The sequence below is a fragment of the Nicotiana sylvestris genome, chromosome 5 (genome assembly GCF_000393655.2).
Source record: "Nicotiana sylvestris chromosome 5, ASM39365v2, whole genome shotgun sequence".
NCBI classification, from domain to species: domain Eukaryota; kingdom Viridiplantae; phylum Streptophyta; class Magnoliopsida; order Solanales; family Solanaceae; genus Nicotiana; species Nicotiana sylvestris.
In genome coordinates, this window is record NC_091061.1 from 107,872,735 (window position 1) to 107,894,085 (window position 21,351).

The 21,351-nt window shown below is 37.4% G+C and overlaps 1 protein-coding gene and 1 long non-coding RNA gene across 8 annotated transcripts; one reads left to right on the top strand and one right to left on the bottom strand.

Annotated features, from left to right (window-relative positions):
* Nucleotides 1-3,617: 3,617 nt before the first annotated feature.
* LOC104212692 (uncharacterized) lies at nucleotides 3,618-4,668 on the bottom strand. Its single transcript, XR_707410.2, has 2 exons — nucleotides 4,241-4,668; nucleotides 3,618-3,853 (listed from the first exon to the last, which is right to left on the bottom strand). It is a non-coding gene; the product is annotated as an uncharacterized lncRNA (long non-coding RNA).
* A 1,637-nt stretch (nucleotides 4,669-6,305) lies between these two features.
* On the top strand, nucleotides 6,306-9,825 carry LOC104212694 (uncharacterized). 7 transcript variants are annotated; one of them, XM_009762039.2, is made up of 4 exons: nucleotides 6,306-6,464; nucleotides 6,568-6,649; nucleotides 7,090-8,040; nucleotides 8,288-9,825. In XM_009762039.2, the coding sequence occupies exons 3-4, from the start codon at nucleotides 7,105-7,107 to the stop codon at nucleotides 9,182-9,184; spliced, it is 1,833 nt and encodes a 610-aa protein (XP_009760341.1). In that variant the 5' UTR covers nucleotides 6,306-6,464; nucleotides 6,568-6,649; nucleotides 7,090-7,104; the 3' UTR covers nucleotides 9,185-9,825. The 7 variants fall into 7 exon arrangements, with proteins under 7 accessions (XP_009760341.1, XP_009760340.1, XP_070030676.1 ...); XM_009762038.2 differs by having other exon boundaries at nucleotides 7,095-8,040; XM_070174575.1 differs by having other exon boundaries at nucleotides 6,599-6,649; nucleotides 7,095-8,040.
* The last annotated feature ends 11,526 nt before the right edge of the window (nucleotides 9,826-21,351 follow it).

Sequence of the window (21,351 nt, forward strand, 5' to 3'; positions counted from 1 at the left end):
CCTATATCTAAAATGAAATCAAATGGGGATCGGAGATCCTAAGTTGGAAAGGTTACCAGGTTATGCTGGCATCAACTAAGGAATGGGACACTATGCCGGAAAAGATTACTAGGTTATGCTAGCAGAGCTAGGGAGTGAGACCCTATATTGGAAAAGATTACCAGGTTATGTTGGCATCAGCTAGGGAATGGGACCCTATGTTGAAAAAAATTACCAGGTTATGTTAATCATCGAGTTATTCCGGAAAGGTCCTCGAGTTATGCCGAAAGATCCTCGGGTTATGCCGGGAAAGGTCATCGGGTTATGCCGGAAAAGGTCATCGGGTTATGCCGGAAAGGTCCTCGGATTATGCCAGGCAATGTCATCGAGTTATGCCAGAAAGGTCCTCGGGTTATGCCAAAAAGGTCCTCGGGTTATGCCGGGGAAGGTCATCGGGTTATGCCGGAAAGGTCCTTGGGTTATGCCGGGGAAGGTCATCGGGTTATGCCGGAAAGGTCCTCGGGTTATGCCGGGGAATTCATCGGCTTATGCCGGAAAGGTCCTCGGGTTATGCGGGGGAAGTCATCGGGTTATGCTGAAAAGGTCCTCGAGTTATGCCGGGGAAGTCATCGGATTATGCCGGAAAAGTCCTCGGGTTATGCCAGGGAAGTCATTGGGTTATGCCAGAAAGGTCCTCGGGTTATGCCGGGGAAGTCATCGGGTTATGCCGGAAAGGTCCTCGGGTAATGCCGGGGAAATCATCGGGTTATGCCGGAAAGGTCCTCGGATTATGCCGGAGAAGTCATCGGGTTATGCCGGAAAGGTCCTCGGGTTATGCTGGGGAAGTCATCGGGTTATGCCAGAAAGGTCCTCGGGTTATGCCGGGATCAACTAGGGGGTGAGACCCTATGTTGGAAAGATTAACAGGTTATGCTGGCATCGACTAGGGAATGAGACCCTATATTGGAAAAGACGTAGCTAGAGACTGGAAACCCTATGCTACCATGATTTTTAATTTTTCTTCTTCTTCTTCTTCATTTCATTTCATTTTTTTTTAATTTCAGAGAATGAGTAAAGGCGGGAAAGAATTTTGGAGAAGACTTCCCTTTTGGAGTTGTTGCGAAGTTGTTTTTAGCCCTTGCGCCATTTCTTTTTGGTTGCACCTGCTTCTTGCAAGGTTGCTTTGGATTGCATTTATTTCCTATTTTCTTTCAAACAAAGAACAGTTTGTTAGTTTGAAACGGTGGTTGATTTTGTGGCCTTGAGCGTTTTAGTCACTTGATCTCGGCCCGGCTTCGTTGATGAAGATTTCAACTGCAACTGCTTGTTCCCTGAGGACCGATTTCATTTCTGACCCTGGAGAACCTCTAGCTTTTCCAAACTTTGCCATGACGGTTGGGCACGTGGAACTCAACCTTTCACTTTTACTACCCGAGAGGGATATAAGGGAATTTTTTCAATTAAAGTGACATAAATCGAAATGAGATTATTTTATTTAATTTTTCAGAGTCACCACTTGGGATATTTATTATGGTGTCCCAAGTCACCAGTTTATTTTAAATCCCAAATCGAGTGAAATATACTTTATTTAAAAGTCTGCTAAACCAGAAATCTACGTAAGGAATTCTGTTAACCCAGGAGAAGGTGTTAGGTATTCACGGATTTTGTAATTTTAGCACGACCGCTTTAACATATCTGGCTCAATTAAATTGTCTAATTACTTATTTTAGAACCTATGTGCATCTACCCCTTTTACCGCTTTTATTTGCTTAATTACTCTTAATTAAGGAATAATCTAAAAAAATGGGTCACACGTACGTGTACTCATTTCGTTTGGCGCGTCAAAAATCATTTCACGCGTACGTGTCCACAATTAATCACGCTTTATTATTATCAAGAAAGTTCGGTCGAAGTTGCGCAAACGCATACCTCGATTTTGTTATTAGGATCATAATTATGTCACGCGAACGTGTACACAATCACGATGATAGATCAAGTCGCGCCTAAAGCAAGCTACAAATGTTCATAGTATTTTCTACACTAGTTAGTATTAATGTGAGGGCCATGGGTTATGGATTTTATATGTGTATGGCACGCCCCAATTTGTTTTAAAAGATTTGTACTCAATTAAAGCAATCTACAGATGTTCATAGAATCAATTACTTTTCTATATTCAAGATCCTGTGTTAAAGTTGAGAGCTACAGAACCATGTATTGGGTTGGAGGAGATGCTGATAACTCAACATTCATCAACCATTAGCCTAAACTAGGAGTGACAAATGGGCGGGTTGGGTCAAATTTGGGCGGGTCAAAACGAGTTGTGTTGATATCTGGGTCATGACCCAACCCACCCAAAAGTTTGCTTGGGACAAAATGGGTTGGGTTAAGATGGGTCAAATAACGGGTCATAACCCAACCCGCGCAACTATTACTTAAATAAAATTGTATTATGTGTGCTGCAAGTTACAATTATTCATCATCTATTTTTGTCAAATATTAGTTTTAGGATCGTATCTTGTCTTCTAACGTAATTCAAAACTTGGTTGAAACCATTTAAAAAATTTAATAGTTGGGTTATGTTATCTTTTAATAACAATCAAAAAGATCTAAATTTAGTAAAAAGGGCAGCATTTAATTTCGGCTTTAACTTTTTCCTGACAAAAAATCTTCCTCTAAAACAAGGTCTACAACTTTAAAAAAATGTAAACTAGTGAATAATAATTTAGTAAAAACCAATATTATAATTGTTACCTTACATAAATATATCGGCTAGCTTGCAGAATGTATATGTTTTTTTCTTCATATCTTCATGAATCATGCATTAATCTATAAAGAATTCTCTAAATCAATTTCACAAAAATTTAAAGACGCCTAAGAAATTACAAGTTGTATGATTTTAATATATACTGCAATCATTTACCTAAAAGAAATTTTATGAAAGAAAACATCATCTCTAAAGGCATTTAGGACAAGGTTCTGTTACAAATGGGAAATTTTCAAATGCAATTAAATCTGTTATAATAAAATATAGGGATTTAGGAGAAGTTGGGTTTTGTCTTAGAAGACACAACTAGATGAAAGTCAGGAAAGTCCCAGGTTGATAAACTGACCCGTTGAGTGACCCAATTTGACCCGTTTTAGAGATAGGTCAGTTTGGGTTACAACCCAAATTGACCCGATAAGAAAAAATCATTGAACCAACCCGTTAAAGTTTGGACGGGTTGGGCGGGTTACACAATTATGGGTTAAATTTGACACCTCTAGCCTAAACTCATACCAGTTGAACCAAAGGAGACTTTGAGAACATAAAATTACCAACTGACTTTATACATCTACCACAAACATGGGAACGCTATTATAAGCTTGATTCCAATAAATCCAAAACTAAAGGTTTAGCTCAATTGAAGCCAATCAATATACGAATGGACACGCTTAGCTTCCTTTAGATTTTAAATCTGTTCAAGCCTTAAACAAACTCATGACTTGATACTGACGTTTTTATTATTTTATCAATACGTGAGGACATATATGATAAGTGGCTATTCCTTGGATAAACATTAATTATAATATATTTTTATGAACCCCACAAACAATTCTTTTAATATCCTAGATATTTGTTTTTTTTGTTGGATCAATCACAAATGAAGACACTTTTACTAAACAATATTTTCACAATAATCACTTCGTTACTTACAATCATTCAAGCTGTTAGTAATCAAATTAATACAATCATAGGCATCAGGACTGTCCGTTCTTGGTCAGCAAGTGCTGGGGACAAAGAAGAATTAACACAAACTTGTACTGTTCTTGAAACATCTACTGACTTCTAGTATCAGTACAAATTCCTTGCACACTACTTCTTTAGAAATAAGCACTGTAGATTGAGAACCAAGCATGTCCACACGCCAGGCAAAAAATATATTAGCATATATTAGGTTACCAGATTAAGCAGTTTTGATATTTGGTTTTGAGAAGAATAAGAACTGGATAATGCTGGAATATATATTTTTACCTCTTTGGCTTGTGAAACAAAAAGTTAGATACTGCTAGATACACAAGACATTAAAATAGAGATCAATATAATGTAGTCATGTGAAACTCAGAAAAGCAAGACGAATCCAGGATTAATATGATAACTCCAAGACATGCTCGAATAAAAGATCCAACATGAAAGAAACTTTATCAAAAGAGCTAAATCGATTTGCTTCTGTTTCAACAAAAATGCCTCAACATTTTCAACTTAAGAACTTAAATTACATACCTGATTTAGCCACCAAAAAGAATAAATCTCTGAAGTTGCAAGGAGATGAAAGCAAAAGAATGACACAACAACAACAGCAGTATTTAGGAAAATTGATGCCCAAATTCCAGCTTCATTTTGATTTTTGTTTGAAACGATTTTTTCGGATTTTTCTTCCAATTTTGATTTCCTAGTGTGTTTGGGTGTTTATCAGAGAAGTAAGGAAATGTAGGGAGTCAGATATGAGAATTGGGTGTTTCTCTGTGTGTGTTTTGAGAAAATGATGAAGCAAACAGAAGAAAGGGAGCTGGGGTTGCGCTGTTTGCTCTGGTTTTTGCAAAGGTCCGAGTCTGATTTTCTCTTTTGGAAGGAAATGGTTCTCTTCTAATTGTTCTTAGGTTGAAGATGCAGACCGCGGGGGATGCACCGTTTTGGTGAAGGAAATTAAGAATCTGATCTCTTCTCTAAGTTTCCTAATGTGTATATATATTAGAGTGTAGGAGGTAGAGTTTAAAAAAAGGGAATGGGTATTTGTGTAGTGGGCTGAGATTGTATGGGCTTGAGTAATTTGGGATTTTTGGCCTTCAAATTAATCTGGGCCAGACGAAATTGAAAGACCAAATCTACTTCTTTTTCTTTGTTTTTCTTTTGATTTCAAAAATCCAATTAAATTAACTAAACAAGCTAAATAAAATCCTAAATTAGGCTCTACCTTAAATTATTTTGTAAAGTTAATCTTACTTATTTTTACTAATTTAGAACTAATTAATTTAAAACTAAAAGCTAAAATGTGGACATTATTATTCTAGTAATTTTTGTGATTTTTTGTTTAATGATGCAATTAAATTCTTAAATACAAATTAAACCTAAGATGACATGAAATTAAATGTGACAATTTTTTTAATGATTTTTTATGATTTAAAATATTAAAAATGCATGAAATGCAACTTAATAAAGAAAAACTTCTAAAATCCTTCAAAAATTATTTTTGGTCTATTTTTAAGAGTTATTTTCATGCGGGGCAAAAATTAGGTGCTCACAATAATGAATAAAATTAGAGATTAATTTATAATAGAATTCTATATAGATAAATGAGTTTTAGTCGCCACTAAAGAAATAAAAATAGAAATAAATTTTATAACAGAATTCTAAAAGATTATCTATTTATAACGTAAATGCATTCTAAATTATAATTTAAATATTGTTTCATTTGTGACAATCAAAACTCATTTATCCATATAGATGCTAGAAAATAAGAGAGAGCAAAATTTAAATATATATGTATGCACACACTCAGATATACATACTTAATGTATGTTATATTTAAATAACAATTATAAAAAAAATAGCGTTAGATTTTGTAATAAATTTTTTAAAAGAATATTTTGCTTTTAATGTTAATAAAATTAAGTAAAAATCTATACTAAGATAGAAAATTATTTAAACTGAGTAAAATGTCTAGGTTAAAAAATAAAATATTATTCTAAATAATATTAAAAGGTATTATATAGACAGAGAATTAAAAATGTCAAAGGCAAAATTAATATTGCATAGGATAAGAGGGGGAGAATGACTATCGTTCAAAATTAAGGGGAGAGTTTGATTTTTAGGGCAAAGTTGGAAGGTGTAAATAACTTTTACCCAATTGTGAGTAAGATGAGAATTTGAAAAGAATATTATTTTCTCACTATATAGGTTATGTTCCATTTTATGTGTTACATAATGTTTCATTTTTTTCCTTTAACAAAGAACAATACCCTTTTATATTTAAAAAAACAATTTAATTTAAAATCTTCATTTATTTTAAATGCATACTTAAGATAATTAAAAAAACTCTTTTTTAAACTATGTGCCAGATCAAAAGTTAGGGACTAGCTAGTAGTGAAAGAGAAGTCTAAAAGCTTGGATCTTTGAGCCGTTAAACCGTATTCGGAGCTGTATGCTTCTCTTGAATTAGTTTGACAGCAAGTATGTACGAATTTTGTTTCCGTTGGGGTAATTGGGACCTCCTGCAAAACTTGAGGGGTCGTAATAAAAATATTGGTTTCTTATTTTCACATTAACGGCTTCAGCATACAGATTACAGAATGGAAAAAAAAAATATACGCTTAGCAGCTTAGGCTCATCGCGCATGCTTAAAAAAAGAAGGAGAAAGGCGATCGTGGAGGGACGGTTTTGTCGGTCAGAATAATTTTGTAGAAAATTATTTAGCTTCATTTGCGGAGACAAAGTCGCAAAACTGAAGGTACTGAGGTTCTTTTTTTTCTTTCTTTCTGAAATTTGTCTTCTTTTCTTTCACCTTTTTGTTTGGTTCTTGTCTTTATGTTTTTTCTATCTGCATTTTGTAGCTCTTGACTTCCTTGAAAAATGTTTATATAGCAGAAAGGTGATTTGAGCTGATTTTGAATTCGAGGCTTGGTATTTAATTAGGTATGTGTTTATACCCATTTTTATGGATTTCAAATTTTTTACATTTGATCCAATCTTACAGTTAGACTGTGTTCTCTTTTGGGTTTTATGTCTGATTCTGTAATGGCCATTTTGCAAATGCATTCCTCTGATTTCTCTTTGGTTGGAAATTTGGGTAAAAGCAATTCACTAATTTGAATTTAGTCTAAAGTTTCCCTTTTGTCTTTCGGATTGGGTGTTATTTCTTAATCTTTTACTGCTTCTGTTTCTTCATCATAAATCCTGTGATCAAATAATGTAGCATACCTAATATGAAACCTAAAGCTTGGTGAATTTTTTCAATCCTCTTGTTCCACTGTATCTGTTTATTTGCGGTTAAAGCTCATTACTAGTGCACATTTTTCTTGCTGAAAGTTATTTCTTTCACCAGTATTGTTTTCATGTATTCATTTGCTGTGTAGTGCAGTTCATACATAATGTTGGAAGCATCTTCAAACATGGACCCCCCTACAAATGAAGGGGATTCGACACTTGAAGAAGTAAAAGAGGAAGGTCCTCTCTTTTCTTGTAATCTATTCAATGCAGAAATGGTTCGCAAGGTTGCACAGGAATTCCTTACAGGATTAGCCTCGGCCTGTGTTGACAACACGACTGGTGGTCTATTCAAGAGCCCTGCTTCTGTCGCTGTTGATGTCAGAAGAGAAATGGTGGATTATCTTATCCAGAGAAGCGAGACATTTGTTGCCGAGTCTGTTGTTTTAGATGGTGGAACAGAAACAGTCGTCTCTGACAACCCTTACGATATCATTTCAGATTTTATTGATGATTTTGGACAGTCAAAGAGGAATTTCTTTAGCAAGGTTTCGGGATGGGTACTAAGTGAAAGGAGAGAGGACAGAATAGATGATTTCGTACAAGAAATGGAAATAAATGGCTTTTGGTTGATGGGGAGGAGGGAAACCGTAGCACAAACAGTGATTAGAAATGTTGACTTCAAGAACACCTTTCACTGCAATATGAAGTTTAAGTCCCAAGAAGAGCTTGTGCAACATGTCTCCTCGTGTGGTTTCAGGGAAATAAACTGTGCAAATGAGGGCTGTAATGCCAGATTTAGTGCAGCTCAACTGGAACAGCATGATTCTACTTGTCCTTTCAAAATACTTCAGTGCGAGCAGAAGTGCCCAGAAATGCTCATGCAGCGTGAAATGGACCGGCACTGTATAACTGTTTGTCCGATGAAACTCGTCAACTGTTCCTTTTACCCAGTTGGTTGCCTTTCTACCATTCCCCAATGCAAAGCAGGCGAGCATCGTCAAGAGAATCTCCAGTCTCACTTGGTCTACATTTTAAAACTTATTCACAAGGAAGCATCTTTAGAAGCTCTTAAGAAAAGGGCTGAACAATTGCAACAGGTAACTTATTAAATGGTCCCGCAATTTTGTAGCATTCAAATGTGACTTGTGAACTTGTTGCTAACATTGATCACTGATTTTGGAGCTATCCATTCTGTTGCTATGAAATTATTTAACTACTTCTGGGTTCTCTTTGCAGTAATTATCAGATAATGATAATAACAATAATTATACTAATAATAATACCACTTAAGCCATGAATAACTACTTTGATGTGGTGATATCTTCTTTTCTTCTCGCAAAACAGGCATCATCACCTGAACGGCTAGCAGCTGCTCGTGATGCAAGATCATTAACAACTGCAATTAAGAATAGTAATGCAAAGCTTGGACCTTTGGAATTTGAGAAAAAGACAGAGGTCAATCCAGAGGTTGCAGAATCGATAGACAAAAAAGAGGACAACACGGATATATCCACCAACAAGGATGATGGCACGGATTCACCTCATAAGAATGAAAAGTCTCTAGACTCACCCAGGACTCAGCACAACTCTACAGCTATGCCGGCGAAAGTGGAGTCGCCTGCCAAATCAGAGAATGTCGTGGAACCAATCAGCAAAACTGAAGTGAAAGAAGACTCAACAAATCTATCCCCGAGCAAAAGTAGACCTCCAGTAGAAAATGAAGGTCTGAAATCTCCTGGCAAGAGTGTAGTGTCTCTGAAATTACCTAAAAATGAAGGATCTTCTAAGTCACCTGAGGAATATCAGGGCCTCACAGCATCCGCCAAATCAGAGAATGTTGCGGAACCAACCAGCAAAACTGAAGTGAAAGAAGATTCAACAAATCTATCCCCCAGTAAAAGTAAAATTAGACCTCCAGTAGAAAATGAAGGTCTGAAATCTCCTGACAAGAATGTACTGTCTCCAAAATTACCCAAAAATGAAGAATCTTCTAAGTCAGCTGAGGAACATCAGGACCTCACAGTATCCTCTAAGAAAGTGGAGTCACCCAAAAGTGAAGAGTCAGCCCCATCACCAAAGAAACATCAAAACTTCACAGTTTCGCCTCCTGAAATGGAGACACCTAAACCTAAAGAGTCTATGCCATCACCCAAGAAACACCATGACTCCAAAGCCTCCTCACCCAAAATGGAGTCTCCAAAAAGTGTAGACTCCACAGCCTTGGGAGACAAGATTGAGTGACATGCCAACACTAAGGATATGGTGGAAAATGTAATCAACAAATCCACACCTCAAGAAAAGAGATCAACAGAATCTTCATCAGAAAAGATAAAGAGCCTAAGTCGTCAATCCAAAAGTAGATGCACGTGTAGCAACAAAATGAAAGAAATTTAAAAAGTTGGAAGACATGAAAAAAGAAGGATCAGACAAAGCAAATGATCATTTCTTTTAGAGGAAAGAGTTGGTACCTGTTAAAAGAGCAGAGTGACAGTTTCCTAACCGTTCATGCTGGAAGAAGGAAATAAGTTGATTGCATTGAAGTGTACTCTCTCTTTCGGAAGTTAACCTGAAGTTAGGCCAGAGCATAGGAGATGCGCAGGTATCTTTTGCATGCAGCAGACAAAGTTAATAGCCAGTTTTGATCTTTTTAGCAACCTTTACCTTGCAGAAAGAGGAAAATAATTTTGTTTTCCATCTGTTTGTTCTCAATGATGGCTGGTTTTGTGTTTCGATTCTTTTGCACATTGCTTTTTGACACTTCTTCATACATCCAACATATGTTTTTTTCATATTCTTAGGCTTTGCATAGGTTTGTTCTATTGTCCGCTATGAACATTTTTGTAGTATGAATGTATGATTGGTGACTAGCGAGTTTTTTATTACTTCTTCAGTTTGTTCTTGTACAAGACAAAGATTGTACAAGTGGTGACTAGCTATTGGTATGTTTTACTTCTCCATTCTGTTGCTGTAATGTGTTCAATGAAGACCACCCAAATTGCAAACCTAAGGAGCAGAAATTGGAGAATTACTCCTGAACAGTTTAGCAATCGAGAAGCTGAGAGAGAGAGAGAGAGAGAGAGAGAGAGAGAGAGAGAGAGAGAGAGGGATTATTTCATAAGAATCAAGTTAAGCAACAACAACAACATACCCAGTATTATCCCACACCGTGGGTCTGAGGAGGGTAGTGTGTACGCAGACCTTACCCCTACCTTGTGAGGATAGAGGGGCTGTTTCCAATAGACCCTCGATTCAGGAAAGCATAAGCACCACATTAATATAAGAATCAAGTTAATGAATCCCAATTACAGAGGAAAGGATATTATATCCAGCTAATTCTCCTAACCACTGTTAACTAACTTCTAACAGCTTTTATTCCGACTAACCGACTAACTAACTCTTTTGCTACCAATGACTAACTGATCCCCTCATCTTTTCTTTTTGTATACTTAGGTCCCCATGGGGCAATTGAATCATTTCACTAGAACTTGTGTGAGCACCCTCTGTCCCTTTTGTAGTTTCCTGGTGTCCACTATGGATTTAGGTTCTAGAATAATGTGTTCATGAGAGGATAAGGCCACCGGTAGATCTGGAACTGCAGGCTTGTCATCAATGTGTTTTTTCAATTGTGATACATGAAAAGTGTTGTGGATTTTGGCATGCACTGGTAGTTCTAGTTGGTAGGCTACTGTCCCAATTTTCTGTAACACTTTGCATGGCCCAAATACTTGGGGCTCAACTTGTGATATGACATACGAGTGCCTCTTTAGTGAAAGTTGTCGATAAGGCTGCAGCTTGACAAACACCATGTCAAATGGGAGATCTTTTCTTGTCAGCTTGTTCCTTCATCCTGGATTGAGCCCGTTGCAAGTGGTGTTTAAGAAGCCTGATAGGGCTTTCTCTAGCCTGCAAACTTATGTTGACCTCCTCAACTAGTGAGCTATGTGCCACATAAGGTAAATGAATGGGTGGTTTCTGGCCGTATACCACTTCAAAGGGTGTCATCTTGATGGCAGAATGGAAAGTGGTGTTGTACCACCACTCAGCAAGTGGAAGCCATTATACCTATTCTTTAGGTTTGCCATTGCACATACACCTAAGATAACATTCCACACACTTGTTCACTACTTTAGTTTGACCATTAGACTAAGGGTGGTAAGTTGAAGAATGGTGGAGCTGAACCCCTTGAGCTTCAAATAAAGCTTGCCAGAACTTGCTCAAAAAGGTGACATCTCTATCACTAACAATGGTCTGTGGCAATCCATGTAATTTATAGGTGTTGTCTAGAAAGAGTTGTGCTACTGATAAGGCAGTGTAAGGGTGCACCAAGCTGATAAAATGGGCATACTTACTCAGCCTGTCGAATACCACTAAAATCACTGATTTGTTATGAGATTTAGGGAGTCCTTCTATAAAATCTAAGCTAATATCTTGCCAATTTTTTTTCTGGAATAGGAAGAGGTTGCAGCAAGACTGAGTAGTTTACATTCTCCCCTTTGCACTTCTGACAAGTGGCACGCTGCTTGACATACTTAAACACATCAGTCTTCATTTTCTTCCGATAGTAGAATTGGCTGGTCCTATGTAAGGTGGCAGCCATGCCCATGCGGCCTCCCACAGCACTGTCATGGAAAAATTGTAGAATGTCTTGCCTAAGAGCAGAGTATCAGCCCCAACTACAATTTTTTTCTTCCCATATAAGACCCCACCTCTCAACATATATACTGGATAGGATAATGGTTGGTTTCCAACTGAGTGATCACTGACTGGAGGTGAGCATCCCTACCATAAGAAGATTTAACTCTATCTAGAAAATCAGAAGTGATTGTGGATAGAGTTAGTAATTGAACCCCGACAACTAGACTTTTGATAAGTCATTTGCAGCTATATTATCCTTGCCCTTTTTATACAATATAGTGTAATCATAGCCATAAGTTTTGCCACCCACTTCTGCTGATTAGGAGTAGATATTCTTTGCTCCAACAAGTACTTGAGAGGTTGATGATCTGTTTTGATTACAAAGTGCCTCCCAATGAGGTAAGGCTTAAGTCCTTCGAATGCCTCAGCAACCTCTTGTGACCACTCAAACTTTTTTTTTAAATAAGTTGGTTAATGGACTAGCTAGAACTCCATACCCTTTTACAAATCTTCTGTAATATCCGGTCAACCCCAAGAATCCTCTGAGTTCTTTAATAGTTTTAGGTGTTGGCCAATCTCTCATAGCTTTGGTTTTGCTAGGATTAGCAGTTAGTCCTTCCTAATTAATGACGTGCCCTAGGTAATCCACTGCAGTCTTCCCATAGGTACATTTACTCAGCTTCACTAACAAGGCATGACCACAAATTCATAGTGGCCATGGTGTGACCTAAAAGATGTATTCTCTATGTCAGCATCAGCCTAATTTTAACCATAGATGGAGTGGTAGTTGGAGACGTACTCCCACAGAAATTATTTTAATTGTCTATAGTCGATGCAAAGCCTCCAACTACCACTCCAACTACCATCTTTCTTTTAACCATAACAATGAGTGAGGAGTAGGGGCGGTTGACGGCTAATTTTAACCCTCCCTTTTCAAATTAATTTATTTGCACTTAATAATTTATAATGAATGTTTTGAAATAAATGCCTATTTTATAAAAATTAATTATGTATTAGTTTCAAAATTAATACCCTGTATTAGCATTATGTAATTACAAATATACTACTTTAATTATCATTAAAATAATTTCTAAAAAACACCACCTAGGCTTTATAATTAATTTAATGAATTATTTCTCAAATTCTGATTAACTAGATTATTATGTTAAAATTAGTATTATAATTTAAAAGACAAAGTATTTTATAAATAATTAATTATAATTATTACTAGTATATTTGATGATTATAATTTCTGCTACATTTCATTGAAAATTAATTAAGTTTATTTAAATTAATTTCAAATGGGATTAAAAGGCAAAAAGTCTACAATTGCAAATCTCTAATTAAACACAAGATGACCATCTTTTAAAATCATTTTTCCCAAATAACAAGCCCATCGAAAAAAACACCCAGTCCAAACGGCCCTCTAATCCATTATGGCGATCTGCGTCCCTCTCCCTAAAACCAATCAATGCTTGCCACACACCGATCTCACACACTCACAAAACAAACACAACTGATCTGAGTCGTTTATTTCCTAGATCAACGACCCATAATTTTACTCTACTTTCCTCTTTAATTTTCAAAACACTCGGAGACTTATTCTTGACCATTAGATAACAAGGATCCAACGGCCACCAAAATTCCTTACAAAATTGATTTAATCCTTAATTATCAGGGTCGTTGATCCAATGATCCAATGGCCCAGATTTATTCTCGCAACCTTATCCTAGAGACGGCCAACCCCCAATGCCCTAACCCTAATCATTCACTCCAAACACTCAGCCGCCCCTTTCCCCTTCTTCTCTCATCTCTCTCAAACTCACCAGACCCGTCAATCACAAAACCTTGCACTAATTAGTGCAAGGTCATGAATCATGAACAAAAATTATTCATTCTGCTTTCATTACCCACGATTTTCGCTGAATCTTTGCTCATTTCGCCTTTGAGATTCAAAATTCCCAAATTCGTAAACCCTTTCCCCTTCTTCTCTCATCTCTCTCAAACTCACCAGACCCGTCAATCACAAGACCTTGCACTAATTAGTGCAAGGTCATGAATCATGACCAGGAATTATTCATTCTGCTTTCATTACCCACAATTTTCGCTGAATCTTTGCTCATTTCGCCTTTGAGATTCAAAATTCCCAAATTCGTAAACCCTAACCTAGAGATGAAACTTCAAATCATCTATGGTTTTTCAAATCCATGGCATGCATGACCATCTGTCTTGTCTCTGTACTACGAAGCTCATCACTTTGTTTCCATTTTCACCATTTAATTTCAAAAGCCCTAATGTTGAAGTCATAGACCAAAGGATGAAATCTCAAATCGTTTGAGATTTTCTTGTGTTCTTTCAATTCAAAGTGCATAGGAGCCTCCTCAGAACCTCATTTTGATTATTAGATGTCCAGAGGTTAAATGTAATGACCTCTGGAAATTGGAGCCTTACCCGATGGATTTTGCTATCAATGGTCAATTTCCTCTCTTCTGAGGTAAAAATCCCTCACCAATTTCACCTATGTCCTTTTGATTTTCACTCGCCTATGCTTGCATCATCTAGTAGTCGTCATCTTCCACTACTGAGTTTGAATTTTGTTAAAATCCTAAGCTATTAATGGCACTATAAATAGGGATTTTTAATATTCTCACCTAACATCTCCAACATACAGAGCTAACACACCCAACAGATACAAAAGGCTATCATGAAATTACTTAGAAAAATATTTATTTTAGTCTTGAGTAGTAAACTAAGCTAGGATTCTGACTAGCTTCTGATTTTTTTCTTATCCTGAATATTACAATAGTCGTTCTATACAGCTAAAAAAGAGTCTTTTGTCTGGTTTGCTGCTCAAGAGGAGGTCAGTACACCTCCATCCTCTCTCCCTCTTAATTGCTTCATTTGAAAAAACATGAACGTGCTATTGTTTTCCTGATAAACTGCTTAGTTTATAATGTTTATTCAGTTTGTAATTATTTATTTTTGGTTCACCATGATTTGTTGATGACCTATGATAAGTTGTTGTATTTATCTAATGTTAATTAAGTAGTTGTGTGACTTTAATGACTTCAATCTATGTATTGAACAACCTGTGTGATTAAGTTGCTTAACCTGCCTTGATGATTTATCATATGTACCTAGACTTTAGATTTTACTCTAATGTTCAGTTATAATCTTCATGCTCATCATGTTATATTCCGTTAAGTTCTATTATTCTATTTTAATGTTCTGTTATAATCTCCATGCTCATCATACTGTATTCTTTTGAATTCTAATATTCTATACTTAGGATTGTTGTTGAAGTCTATATGCTTATCATGCCATGTTCTTTTGAGTTCTATTATTATAAACTTAGGTTGTTGTTAGATGATCCTAGCTGGAACATACATGAAAGCATATAGTGTGACCCTGCATTACTTGGTTAAGGATTATGAATTATGAGCATCCAAAATGCTTTCCTTTTTTATATATAAATGTTTGTTATTCCTTAAGTGTTCTTTGAGTCCTCTTTATGGATGCTTTACATCCATGTCTAGTTGTCAGTTGTAAACAGTCCTACTAGCTAAACCTTTTGTGGCCATCAGTGATACATGTTTGATCAGCCTATTTCTTATGAGTTAGATTGTAGTTGAATGGAAATTATTTCTGCAACGTGAATACAACTTCACCATGCCTCAGTCTGTACAACTGAGTTAACTCTACTTAGTATGATGTTTTTTTCTATGCTTAAACCCATTAATGATATTAACAATATGATTCTATAATATTTGAGACTAATCCTATCTTGTGAGGTTCATAACTTTGTTTGGAGTCTCTGTATTTGTGAAAGTTTGGCATGAATCTTTATTTATCCCTCATGACTCCATACTTTGAACACTGTTTTGAAAATGTACTCAATCCTCCCTTTCCCTATTATTCTGGATTGAATATGGTATGAGAGAAACCTTTTGTTATTACTCTCTTTGGGTTTGGCGTTTAATGATAAAGAAAGGTGTTCAATGTGGATAATTTATTATGCATAACCTCCACATTAGTATGAGTTTTCCTAGTATTTAAATGCTGCTAGTGATCTTTGTTTGTGAATTATATATATATATATATATATATATATATCTTCTTTTTTTGGACATGTACAATGATTTGGGCCTGTTGAGTTCTGTAGGAACTCAGGCCGAAGTCTAGCCTTGCTATGGTCCAAAAGTCAGACATCGCTTATCCCTGTTGCTATTGGGCCTGCCTTTTGTGGCCCAAACCTCTCAGAGTCACTTCTTTTCCTTAGCTTCTTTATTTACTATTTTTCGTTATTCTCCAATTGCACTATGTTGTTACTCTTTGCTGTGTTTCTTGTTGTTTTATCTCATATGTATATGACAATTATATATTGGATTGAATGTTTTATTTTATCTTTTAACTCACATAAAATAACTTAGGCAAGCTTTAAAGAATCTAGGATTAAAAGAAGCATTAGTTAGCAACTAATTTTACACCCACAAATCGTAAGTTGTTATTAATTTGTCACGCTTTACTAACTCTCTCCTTAAAGATTTTTTAGGCCCAAGGGCATAACAATGGCAACAGTCCCTCTTTCAAAAGGAAAAATAAGAATTAAGTTGCGAGTTTAATCTTTCTAAAAGCGAATCAGTTATTTCGAAAAGATTAAGTGCTATCACACAAAAAACAAAGGCTTTCAAATGGTTTTCTATTAAAATCATGGTACATCTTAGGATCATTTTTCTTAACACTTTCACCTCATTAAAATAATATGAACTTCTATGCTTTAGGAAACAAAGTGCATTAACTTAGTTTCTTTTCGAACACTTTCATAACAAAGGTTCCATCTTTCAAAGTTCTTTTCAAGCTTACATATACTAACATTATTTTCCTATAAAAAACTCTTTTTTACAATTCATCCTCTTTAAACCATGCTCTTCCTTTATAGATATTATCCCCTAATATATGGTAAGCTACACTCTTACTAGTTAAGGCATAGTACAAACAATTAGTCACAAATTTAGTCTAAGTCCTATGAAGCTACCTCAGGTAGATTTTAAGGGATGTCTAACACCTTCCCCTTAGAAGAACAAGAAACCTTACCCATAATCTTACCGGTTAGCCAACTTGTAAGGAATATAACCTTTAGTAATTAAATAAGTACCCTAGCATAGCTTAAAATATTAGGTGGCAACTCTCTTTCATCAACAACAGAGAAACCACAAGTTGAATCTTATTTTGACTAGTGCAAAATAAGATGCAACACTATGGTGAATTTGTTGGGGATTCACACTTAGGTTCTAACCTTAGCAGACTTAGATTGAATTTGGAATTTAGATTTGTTTGTACGTTACTTTAACTGTAGTTAAATTTGCAATTACGTGCTTTCCTGCTTTATTTGCTCTTTGTGCTTATTATCATGCTTATTATTACTACACCCCTTACCTTTTACCGCTTTACATATACTGTCATCACATTCCTTCCTATCGAGTCTTAGCCGTACACTATCACACATAATGGCACGCGAGGGTTGTCTTTTACACCCCGGCGAACCTTCTTTTCAAAACTCGATAGTTTCAAAGAATGGCTTTGTAAGGACAACTTACATAACTTCTCGCAGTCTTCAGTCCAACTCAAAAGTAGGAAACAATCTTCTCTAGCACAATAGGTCATATTGCATAAACCTTAGGTGAGTCGGTCCTTGACATCGACACACAATTTGGAAAACCACCCTAATGTCAATGAGTCATGCACCCAAAGACATAACTTCTGTGAAAAGTTGAACAAACCTGATGAGACATCTAAAGATCCGAAGCAAACACTTACCAAAAACCTTTCTTTACCCACTTTAGAAAATGACAATCAACCAAAACATCCCCAAGATTAATATGGTGATGGGAGCGCCATACAAGTTGAAGCAGTGGTGGAAGAACATTCACCGGTAACACGGAGAGGAGATTCTGATACACCTGGGGACACTCACCGCTTTGCTAAACATCCGAGCAAACATGGTGCTCACCCGCCTGCTGATAGAGTTCTGGGATCCAGCTAAAGTGGTGTTCAAGTTTACTGACTGTGAGTTAGCACCGACATTGGAAGAAGTTACTAGTTTCATGGAGATGTCATTCATAGGAAGGAAACCAATACTACTAGTCACTATGCCTGATTATAGGTTCTTGGATGCTTTGGGTCTGGCCAATAATCAAGGTTTTAGAAATATCAAAGACGGATGGGTGTGCCTAGATCAACTGTTCGATAGATTTGGACATCACGAAAGCTATAAATGGTATTCGGGAGAGTTTTAGTGGGATCATGCAACGTGGGAGAGTCTTAGGCCTATCACTTTATCATTAGAACTGTTGGGATGATTGGTCTTCCCACAGAGGAGGGGTCGAATCAACATAAACTTATTACCCGTGGTTCTAGCGACCTTCCGTGGCAACCTTCAAGCTACTCTGGTTCCGATGGTGTTAGCTGAGATTCTAAGGGCTTTGTCCATATGTGCACGGGGGTAACATTTCTTCCAGCGAGAGGCCACTATTGACTACTTTGTGGGGGTCAGCAATATTATCTGCAGACACAATGAGAGGATGAGACATTGGGTCTCTCCACATGGGCAAGAAGAGTAGAGGGAGATGCTGACTAATCTAAGTGGAAAATGGGTTAACTGGAAGTTTTCATGGTTAGGTGGGAGCGCAATCTTAAGGACTCCTAAGAAATACTTCATTGAGTTGATCAGACTTGAGGCCATCCAACCATACTCACCCCTGCAGGTTCTCGGACAGTTCGGGATGATCCAGGATATGCCTCTATGGATGAGGACATTGCTATATGAGGATGAGTACAACATGCAGATTCCAATCCCTAGGATAAGAAGGCTCCAAGAATAGTGGAACGATATGGGCACAATGCCAATGGGTCAAAACTCATGGTGCACTCCAGAGTATTATGTCTGGATCAACGAGGAAGACGACCTAGCCCGACCAAGAAGAGAGGGTATAGCCTAGTTGGTAGACGCAGTGGCTGCTTTGCAAATCTGCCATGAGATTCTGCCACATTACCTTGTGAATACCTTAATTCACCATTAAGTGGTCCCAGGATCCGTAGATCATATGTTTCCACCTGCTGAAGATAATGATCGAGTAGTGGAGTAAATCCATATAGAATCTAAGACAGAGCTGAAGGGAGATCTAGGAGAGGTGTCTGAGTTCAATGATGACGAGGAGGAGTTTGATAAGATTCGGAGGAAGATCCAGAAGAAGAAACAGTAGAAGAAGAAGAGGATATGGGAAATTATTTCGGGGATAGTTACTAGAAGTTGGTTAATTTCCCACTTTGTACCCTATCCCCAGTTTTCTTACTTTCCTAAAGGACAAGTTGTTTAAGCCCATGCAGTTCTATGAATATCAGAAACGATGATGTAACCTTTGTTCCCACTTATCTTAGTCTAAATATTATCAACGAAAACAAACTTTCTTCGGATCCAAATGTGTTAATTCTAATTGTTTTTCAAACATTTGTGATTTAGGCCTACCTCCAGCAATAAGAGGTCACACGAATTCTAGAAATGCGCTAGCCTAAATACGTGAATTAATTGCTCTGCGTGATTTTCTGCTTGTATAAATAAATAAACTGACTTCTGTTTCTTTTTCTTTCTTCTTGTTTTTTACTTTATTATTACCCCCAAAAGAAAGTTGGTTTGTGTCGACCCGAAACTAGCAAAACCACCATACAATCTAAGATCACAGGGAAATATGACTGCTATAGAAAATCCGACTGAATATGCTCTGGTCATAGCCGATAGCCCAGGGCGATTGAGAGAGAAGGATGATACCAAGAATGACGAACACATGGCCAGGATGGCCCAGGAGATGGAGTCTTTAAGGGATGAAGTACAACATATCAGGGAACTAGCACATCTGGCCGTGAAAACGCTCCCTCAACCACATCATTTTCCTTCTTTGGATTCAATTCCTGACCACTTTCCTTCCACATCATGCCAAAACAACAACATTCCAACTTCAATCCCCACCACTCAAGTCATACCTCCGTAACCCTCGCAAACCCTCCAAATCCCCCGATCACACTCCCTACGTACCACAATATGTTATAACACCACAAAACCTGCCTAACATCACCAACTCAACTCATACCCCTCCTCGTGACGGAGTCTCTTTTACCACTCACACAAATTAGCACATACCCAGGGAACATACCGCCGCCCATGAGCGATATGTTCCTCCTGTATATGCCATTTATGAACCTACCTTTACAGTGCCTATCATGGTCAAGTTCCCTTATGAGATTGACCAATACGCCGAGATGGAGAGGGAAGCTAGGCATAAAGAAGAGGAGTCAGTATCTGAGCAGATGCAAATCTTGAGAATATAAATGAATAACCTCCAAGTCGCCAAGGGAAGTGAAAGTTTGGACTACGAAGATCTGTGTATCCTTCTGGATGTGGATATGCCCGCAGGGTATAAGCCTCCAAAGTTTGATATCTTTGATGGGACGGGTGATCCCTACGCACATTTGAGGGTATATTGTGACAAGTTAGTTGGACTGGGAAGTGGAAGCTAAGAATAAAGTTGTTCATAAGTGGCTTGACGGAAGAAGCACTTACTTGGTATATTCGACAAGATCCGCAAAACTGGAGAACCTGGCAAGATATGGCAGAAGATTTCATGAATTGCTTTCGATTCAACACAAAGATCACTCCCGATAGGTTCGCACTGGTAAACCTGCAGAAAAAGCCATTCGAGTCATTCCAAGAATATACACGTCGATGGAGGCCAGAGGCTGTTAAGTCATAACCTTTGCTGGACGATAATGAATTAATCAAGTATTTCATCTGGGCCCAGAAAGCGATATACTTTGAAAAGATTATGGGAATAATGGGATAGAAATTCCCTGATCTGGTCAAGTTGGGAGATTTCTTAGAAGAAGGTATAAAATCTAGTAAAGTACAATCCATGGCTGCATTGCAAGTGGCCAGCAAGGCAATCCAATCAGGGTCAATCGGTAGCGAAAAGACAAAGAAATAAGAAGTCTTAGCAGTCGTCCCTTCCTATCAACCCAACCCACACCACAGAAACACTTCTTATTCCCCAAACAACCATTCACCACACCCAATTATGCTCCAGTCTATAACACCCAGCCATATTTCCACCCCTAACCTTATACAACCCTCTTCGAGCAGAACAACCTGAACCCACAACGACCATATGCTCCTGTCCAAACCACTACCCATCAAAACTAACCCATTTATGCACCATGCCCTCTTTCCAATTTTGAAGAGAGGGATTCCAAAAATTATACCCCGATTGTTAAACCACTAGCCCAATTGTTCGAAAGATTGAGAAGAGCAGGATTGATACATCCAGTAGAAGGAAGGGTTCCTGATTATCCCTTTATGTATTTTGATGCAACTAAAAGGTGTGTGTACCATTCCACTGTGCCTGGGCATGATAGTGAAGATTGTTTTAAGATGAAAAATGAGATTGAAACACTTATCAAGACCAGAGCCATTCAGTGCACTCCGGCTCCGCCCAATATGAATCGCAATTCGCGACCAAATCATCGAAATCAGGGGGTCAACATGATCACGTTGGATGAAGAATATGATTTAAAAGGAATGATTGTCACAGTAGGAAATGCAGAGGCCGCAAGGATCCAAACTCAAAGGGTTTTGATGATCAAGTGAGACCTACGATGGCGGTTCAGACTTATCATTGGCAACCTGCCGTTGCTACGGGGGTCGAAGAGAGTCAGACATACAAAAC